Source organism: Podarcis melisellensis (genome assembly GCF_964234715.1).
Source record: "Podarcis melisellensis genome assembly, chromosome: 15".
In the NCBI taxonomy this organism is placed as follows: Eukaryota; Metazoa; Chordata; class Lepidosauria; order Squamata; family Lacertidae; genus Podarcis; species Podarcis melisellensis.
The window spans coordinates 16,444,198-16,452,304 of NC_138532.1; the positions used below are offsets into that span (position 1 = coordinate 16,444,198).

Here is an 8,107-nt window from a genome sequence, read left to right on the forward strand (position 1 = left end):
GCCCCTCCATCCTGCACATCAAATCTGCCTCACCTTGGACTGTGACCTCAAGATAACACATTGCAGACAGGCCAGAGAGCAGTGCCATAAAGTGGTTTCTTCTAAACCAAGAGAGATGCCTGGAAGCCCGAAACCCTTATCCTGCCAGTTGCGGGTTGGCTGTTTTTGCTTGGTGGGGAGGGAGAGGCACTCTGCACACACTCAGAGGCACAGTCCAGTCTCATATTGCTGAGCTCTGCATCCTGTCTCTAATAGAGATGGTGCTCTAATGACTCCCTTGGCGAGGGGGAGTGAAGAGAGAGCTCAGCTTCTGTCAGCAAGAAGCTGAGCTGACTGATGTGTGATGTGCAAGGCAGAGACTTTGTCCACTGCTTTTCCTAAGCTGGGAAATGGCCAAAGGTTACACAGCAAAAATGCAGCTCAAGGGAGTTTGGCCCCTGCCTTGCCTCACAAGCAGACACTCAAGAAGGAGTCCAAACCCAAGGGGGTTGCTGAGATGTAAGGGGACAGGCTCCAGGGCCTCTCAAGCTCTGGGGGTGTCAAATGTGGGGTCACAATGGCCACATCCAGACCATGCATTTAAAGCACCATGATACCACTTTAAAAAGCCATGGCTTCCCCCAAAGAATTATGGGAGATGTAGTTTGTTGAGGGTACTGAGAGTTGTAAAGAGACCTGTTTCTCTCCCAGAACTACAATTCCAAGAGTTCCCTGGGAAGGGAGACTGGCTGCTAAACCACTCTGGGAATGGTAGTCATGGGAAGGAAAAAGGGGTCCTCTCACAGCTCTCAGCACCCTTCACAAACTACAGCTCCCATAATGCTTTGGGAGAAGCCACAAGTGTTTAAAGTGATATCATGGTGTTTAAAATATATGGTGACTAACGGTCTTGAGAGTGTGATTTCTTGGTTAATGTGAGCCCAGGCAGGCAGCCTTCTGTTTTTGTACAGCTCTGGCTGATGTGCAAGCAGCATTTTTGCTTCCTGCTGCGACTTATGCATCAACACACAAAAAAGCATCAACACACAAAAAAAGGAGAATGAAATACCAGAGATTTGGAGAGACATCAAAGTAACTACTGCCATACACATGTATTTGTAACTGTGTGTGTGCAGAATGGGGAAGAATTTGGTTCAGTCCATGTTTAAAGGTGAACTACCTAATTTGTGCCGTCCCAAACAATCAGCAAACCACAACATAACCTTCCTTTGAAATTCACGCTCCTTTGAATTTTGCAGCGTGGTTCTCCTGCCAAGTAAGGGGTACAAAAATGAATGCTGGAAGGAAGTGTACATAAAAATGCATAGGTTTATGCAGATAGCAGACAAAGGTGCATTGCATCAGGGGAAAATTCTTACAAAAACATGTCTAATTTAGGGGGAATTCATGCTAACATAGAAGTGTGTGTGTGTGTGTGTGTGTGCGCGCGTGTGTGTGTGTGAGAGAGAGAGACTGGCAAGTTGTTGTTGCTTCTTTCTCCCAGAAGTCCATGGTGCTATCAGTTTGTACCCAGAAAACATAGCTGACCTTCCCTGTAACCTGTTACATTCCATCTTAAGACTCTTACAAACTCCACATCTTTGGGCTTTTCATCGTCCCAGTTTTTTCATCTCCATGCCCCTCCCCTCCTTCGTTTTGTTTACTCTCCAGAAAAACAACCACCAAAGTGGGAAAGCAGCACTCAAGTGAGGGCTGAGGGTGAGTGGGAGAGAGGGGAAACTCCAGGCGCTTCCAATAACAAACAAGAGCAAATAAACGGTTTGGATTAGCAGTTCTTATCAAGCACATAAGACATTATGTCCCCAAGAAACTTTGTTTAACATCCAGAGGGGGTCCAGGGTGGGGGGAGTTGGCCATTTTCTTACTCTGGGGATAAACAATTTTGTTGTTAAACAGAGAATGGCAGCATGCGACAGGGCCTCTTTGGTAGTGGCTTCCAAACCTGGGAACTCTCTGCCCTTGATGTACACCTTGCCCCAACATTAGGATTTTTCAGAAAACAAAGTTATATCTTTCCCCTCGGGGTTTTTTTGGGGGGTGGGGGTGGGGTACAAAAAGTGAATTTCCTTGGAACCTAAACAGAGTTTTTTCTCCACCTCTGAAAATTACTACACAGAAGGCGAGCTAGCCTACCCAGTCCTTGGGTAGCTTTGGGTTCAAGTGTGCCTCCTCTTACAAGCCCTGCTCCTAAACCAATATGTGCGAGAAATGGTTATGGAAGGGGTGAGAGAGATTTATTTATTTCTTTGTTGAATTTATATATAGCCCTATACCCAGAGGTCTCAGGGCAGTTCACAGAACAAAATCAAAATATAAAACCACAATATATATACAGTGGTACCTCCAGTTAAGAACTTAATTCGTTCTGGAGGTCCGTTCTTAACCTGAAACTGTTATTAACCTGAGGTAACAATTTAGCTAATGGGACCTCCTGCCACCGCCGCCCGATTTCTGTTCTCATCCTGAAGCAAAGTTCTTAACGTGAGGTACTATTTCTGGGTTAGTGGAGTCTGTAACCTGAAGCGTCTGTAACCTGAGGTACCACTGTACATATAATTGAGAGAAAAAAATGTCAATAACACTCCCCCCCCCAAAGAACCACATTTTAAAAGGGCATAGGATGTCAATCATATCAACAAACTAAACGTACTCTATTTATGCCCAGAGACTATGTTTTCTTGCTGTTGCTTCGGAGCTGTTCCCTGTCATTGAAACCCATTTCTGGATCTGTGGCAAGAGTGGATATCCTGCCAATTCATCATAGCGAGCGCTTGAAGAAATCCAGTGTTGCTCAAGTCCACCTTCCAATGCCAGGTTAATCTAGAGCAACTGCTGCAAAGCTGGCTCCAGCTGAATAAATCGCTTGGAGCTACAGTGGTACCTCGGGTTAAGTACTTAATTCGTTCCGGAGGTCCATATTTAACCTGAAACTGTTCTTAACCTGAGACACCACTTTAGCTAATGGGGCCTCCTCCTGCTGCCGCGCCACCAGAGCATGATTTCTGTTTTTTTCCTGAAGCAAAGTTCTTAACCTGAGGTAATACTTCTGGGTTAGCGGAGTCTGTAATCTGAAGCGTATGTAACCCAAGGTACCACTGTATATCCCAATCTTTAAATGCTACAGGGATCTAGATAGGGCAGAATGTCCATCCCTGAATCATGCTGGAGCCATGCTTGGTAAGGGGTGTAATTAGACTAAAACACTTCGGTCCCTCTCTTCCCTTAAAAAAGAAACTCGGAGGGTTGGAGGTGGGAGAGCAGGTTGACGGGGCTGTTTTCTATCCAGGCGCAGACCAGACTGAGATGATGCTTTGAGGGAGGGCAGACACGGGACGGGGAAGCTGCCCACTCAGCCACCCATCATTTTACCCCAATAACACCCCACTCTCCCGGGCCTTCAAGCCACATTCTGTTGGAGTATGCCCACGCCTGGTTTTCAGTCATGCCACACCCCAAAATCCACCGACCCTTTGTCTTTCCTATGTAGTTGCGCTCCATTCCTCCTGACCTCTTCCGTGCGCGCAATTGCAGTTACTAGTCCTCATGAATTCTTTTGTGCGAGCGTGCACTCCAGCGCTCCCCCCCCCCAAAAAGCGTTGTTTTGCCTTTCTGTCAGAGGTTGGCGTGGCTGTTTCTGCTAAGAGCTCTGCTTGCCCAGCAGATAAGACCGGGGGGGGGGCTCCCTTGCTGCCATCCAGCCCTCGTCCACGTTTGCGCTCCTGCTAAAGTCCAAAAGCTCGAGGATGTGTCAGCAGCCTGCGTGGAAGCAGGAAGAAGCTGCTCGGAGGGCTATAAATTTGGATGGGCAAAGCAGGCTGAGCCACCTTGAGGAGACAGCGCAAGGAGAAGAGGTGAGCTGAGCTGAGCTGCCTGCAGGGTCCATACTTGAGCACTGCTCTTCCATTGATCTGGAGGGTGCTCATGCTGGGCTGGGAGCCCTGTTTGGTTCAGGACGATGGAGCAGGGGGGAGGTTTTGTGCTGCTTTGCTTACTGGAACTTGAAGGGGGAGGGCACTGCCTTTGTGATCTCCTTATTCCTATCCTAGTTAGAAGGGGAAACTTCTGGCCAATTTTAATCTGGTGGTTCTCCCCTCTCTTCTCTCTCTCCCACCTCCCACAGCTCAGATTCAGGGCTAAGCAGTGAAGCTTCAGCTGCCTAATTCTGCCTTTGCCGACCAAATGTTATTGGACTACATCTCCCATCAGTCAATGCAACCCTGGCAAGGTCTAATGGGAGTTGTAGTCCAGCAACATCTGGAGGGCCCCAGGTTGGTGGTCTAAGTGATGTAGAAAATATGTCTAAGAGCCATGAGAGATGGGGATGCGGAAGGGGGACAGGGCTGAGACAGGAATTTGGAGGGGATGCTGGAACAAGGCTGAGAGTCAGATCAGGGGGCTGTGTTTATGGGAATGCCGCTGATTAGTTTTGACCCTTCTTCTTCTTCTTGGCAGATCTGTCCCTTAAACGGCAGTGTCTGCAAACCCCGAGCCGCAAAAGATGACTCTGAAGGCAGCAGCCTTGATCCTCAGCCTCTTGGCTATCACAGGTAACCCAGAAGGGCTCTGCTGATCCTGTTATCTGCACTCACTCTGCTCCTATTTCCAACTGTTGAATTCTAAATATTGTTCGGTCTTTGTAAATTCTCACTGACCCATTTCTTGTTGCGCTGGCCGGCCAAGGCTGGAGAAATGCTATATAGCTCAGATCTCGGAATGTACCGAGCGATGGTTGTCTTGCAGCTCAGGTTTAGCAAATCAGTGTGATTAACCAAAAATCTTGTGAGTCGGGCACAGCAGAATGATTCTTTACTAAAGCGCTTTGCCCAGTTGTTATTATTATTATTCCCTGCCCATCTGGCTGGGTTGCCCCAGCCATTCTGAGTGGCTTCCAACACATAAAAACATAACAAAACGCCAAACATTAAAAACTTCCCGATACAGGGTTGCCTACAGATGTCTTCTAAAAATTGTGTAGTTCTTTATCTCCTTGGCATTTGATGGGAAGGCGTTCCAAAGGGAGGGCACCACTGCTGAGAAGGTCCTCTGCCTGGCAATAACATTGTTTGAGAAGCCTCAATGAACTGGCCAGGAGAAAAGCAAAGCGAGAGACTGGATTTCAGAGTGGGAGGCAGATCAGGCTGAAACAGGGTGTCTGCTTGAAAAGGAAAGGAGTACTGGCAAATCTGGGCACCGTAGAAAGAAGCATGTGGCTAGCCTTTCTGTGCTGGGCTGGCTACATACATTAAACCTGGCAGACTTGCTGAGAGGCCTCATCTGTTTGAAGAAGTCTTGGTCCTACCCAGACTTGATGGATATGTGCATGCATTCTTAAAGGGAAGGGTCTGTGTGGTTCTCCCAGTATTTCCAGAAATTATGGGAGTTCAGCTGTGGCTTTGCAGACACGTGGGACATTGGCAAGTGGCAGAGGAGTTGGGATGGGAGGCTGTGAGCTGGGTCACACACAGCACCAACCTGCTCCCTCCTCATCCTTGCAGGGGCCCAGGCCAAGATCAACGCCGACCAGGTGGCTGACATCATCTGGAAGTACTTCACCGATATGGGCAACAATGCCAAGGAGACGGTGGAACAAGTCCAGCAGTCAGAGATCAGCAAGCGGCTCAAGTGAGTAGCTGTTTCCTCTGGGGCCGGTGGAGGTGGGGAGTGCTCATGATGGCGACTGGGCTTAGGGACTGCTGCATGAATCACTGTCTCATGCAGCACCAAAAGACATGCCTCTTTGGGTGCTGCGCAGCCCCGCAGATCAGCTGACTGGTGTGGTATCGCAGCCATGCCAGCCAGCCAGCCAGATGGAGATGTTAGGTGCGAAACCTGGCAACCAAACATCTCCACTTCCTCTCAAAATGTACCTGGTGACCAGCTAATTTTGAACATTGGCTCTTGAGGGCCAGGTGTATAGGCCTGGGGGACCATGCATTGAGTTTCCGGGCCTGAGGCTCCTCACCTTTGGTGTAGGGTGCAAGCCCTGAACTGCTGTCCTCCCAGAACTGGCTTAGAAGGGACAGCATCAGCCTGGGAACAAACCTCAGTTCTGGGACACAAGCACTGGGGGGTGTCCTGGTGAGAAAGTGTCACGGCTGTGCACTGCGTGGTGCAGCAGTGGAGTTGGATGGGCACCTGTGGCCACTGGGCGCCAGAGGGAAATCCACAGCAGCAGGAACGCTGAAACTCCCAAGCGTTTTGGGAGCCAAGGAGTGCTTGTCTGTCTGCTCACCTCTCTCTTCCTGCTCCTCCACAGCACCCTCTTCCAGGACAACTTCCAAGCCCTCAACACCTACGCTGGGGAGCTGCAGAACAAGCTGGTCCCCTTTGCCACAGACATGCACCTTCGGCTGGCAGAAGATTCCGAGAAGCTGAAGCAGCAAATCCAGGAAGAGATGAAGCAGCTCCGAGCCCGGTTGGCCCCTCATGCCGACGACGTCCATTCAGCAATCAGCAGGAACATTCAAGAGCTGCAAGCCAAGCTGGCCCCTTATGCAGAGGAGCTGAAGACCCAGGTGAACCAGAATGCTGGAGAGCTGCACAGGAAGCTGGAGCCTCTGGCTCAGGAGGTGCAGGCCAAGCTGCAGGAGAACATGGGAAGCCTCCAGACCTCCCTGTCTCCCTACGCCGATGAGCTGCAGAAGCAGGTCAACCAGAAGGTGGAGGACATCAAAGGGAGCCTGACGCCCTATGCTGATGAGCTGAAGGCCAAGGTGGACCAAACCATGGCTGAGCTGCGGAACAGCCTGACTCCCTACACCCAGGACGCCCAAGAGCAGCTGAACCGCCAGCTGGAGGGACTGTCTTTCCAGATGAAGAAGAGCATTGAGGATCTGAGGGCCCAGCTCTTGGAGAGGACTGAGGATCTGCGGCTCAAGCTGAGCCCTCTCGCCCAGGAGCTGAGGGAGAAGCTGCAGGGGGACGCCGCTGACCTGCGTGAATCTCTGACGCCCTACGTGAAAGGCTTGAACAAAAAGATTGACCAGCAAATCGAGGAGTTCCGCCAGGTGGTGGGGCCCTATGGAGAGAACTTCAACCGGCTCCTGGTGCAGAAGGTGGAGGAGATGAAGAAGAAGCTGGAGCCTTACGCTGGTGAGACAGAGGATCACTTGAGCTTCCTGGAGAAAGACGTGAGGGACAGGTTCAATTCCTTCTTCGACAGCCTCAAGCAGATGGCCAATGAGAAGGCCCTTCTCTCCGCTTTGGAGGAATAGTAGAATGCCCCCTATATTTCTGACACCACAGCCCCAGTGTGTCTTCTGCTTGAAGCCACCACCGAAAACAAGACTCCTGGCAAGATTCAGGATGCTGCAGCCCAGAATAAATGGGTGAGGAACTGGCTGTGACCCACTGGAGCCCCCAATGCCCCTGAATGTTTGGGGCAGTGCTGGCGGCCACATTTCTATTACCCTCTCTGTCCATTGCTGCTAACAATCTCCATGCACTGTTGTGTGCCCAGACACACACTCTCTCTGCTGAAATAAACGAAGACCTTAGCAATACCTGCAAGTTGCTCTTTTGTCTCTTAATGCCTGGTCCACCTTGGAAGGGAAGGGGTGGGTGGGATGGAGGAATCTGATCCCAAATGAAAGTGTTTTTGAAGAGGAAAATGGGAATGCCCTTGGCTGAATGTTGGGGATGGAGCTGAGCATCCCCTCACCCAGGGAGACTTTTATTGCAAAAATGGCAAAAAGGATAAATTCACAGGTGTGTGAATTTTTTTGGGGGAAAATCTGTTACACAAATAGGTTGCAACCTGATTGTCACCTGCCCCTCTGGGAATGCCTCCCCACTGCAGCACCATTGATTGAGTGTGATGCCAAGGAATGTTCACAAGCATTCAGTTGTTAGAGGGAAAGGTATCAGCCACTATAGCAATGTCTGACACAGTGCAGGTTCTTTCAGCTGAAATGAAATTTTCACATTGGGTGGGAGGAAAAGCTTGCATGGGACTTAGAGAGGGAGAGTCTATGTGCTTTCAGCAGAATAATAATAATAATAATAATAATAATAATAATAATTATTATTATTATTATTATTATTTATACCCCACCCATCTGGCTGGGTTTCCCTAGCTACTCTGGGCGGCTTCCAACAAAACAATAAA

The 8,107-nt window shown here is 49.6% G+C and overlaps 1 protein-coding gene across 1 annotated transcript; it reads left to right on the top strand.

Annotated features, from left to right (window-relative positions):
- Window positions 1-3,728: 3,728 nt before the first annotated feature.
- Window positions 3,729-7,509, top strand: APOA4 (apolipoprotein A4). Its single transcript, XM_081889701.1, has 4 exons — window positions 3,729-3,851; window positions 4,453-4,547; window positions 5,496-5,622; window positions 6,257-7,509. Exons 2-4 carry the CDS (start codon window positions 4,499-4,501, stop codon window positions 7,212-7,214), a joined length of 1,134 nt encoding a protein of 377 aa, XP_081745827.1. The 5' UTR covers window positions 3,729-3,851; window positions 4,453-4,498; the 3' UTR covers window positions 7,215-7,509.
- The last annotated feature ends 598 nt before the right edge of the window (window positions 7,510-8,107 follow it).

Excerpts from the sequence above, each read along its gene's own strand:
- APOA4 (XM_081889701.1), top strand. The coding sequence starts at position 4,499 with ATGACTCTGAAGGCAGCAGCCTTGATCCTCAGCCTCTTGGCTATCACA. Across the intron at positions 4,548-5,495 it reads CAGCCTCTTGGCTATCACAG|GGGCCCAGGCCAAGATCAAC; the intron begins GTAACCCAGAAG and ends TCATCCTTGCAG. Across the intron at positions 5,623-6,256 it reads GAGATCAGCAAGCGGCTCAA|CACCCTCTTCCAGGACAACT; the intron begins GTGAGTAGCTGT and ends GCTCCTCCACAG.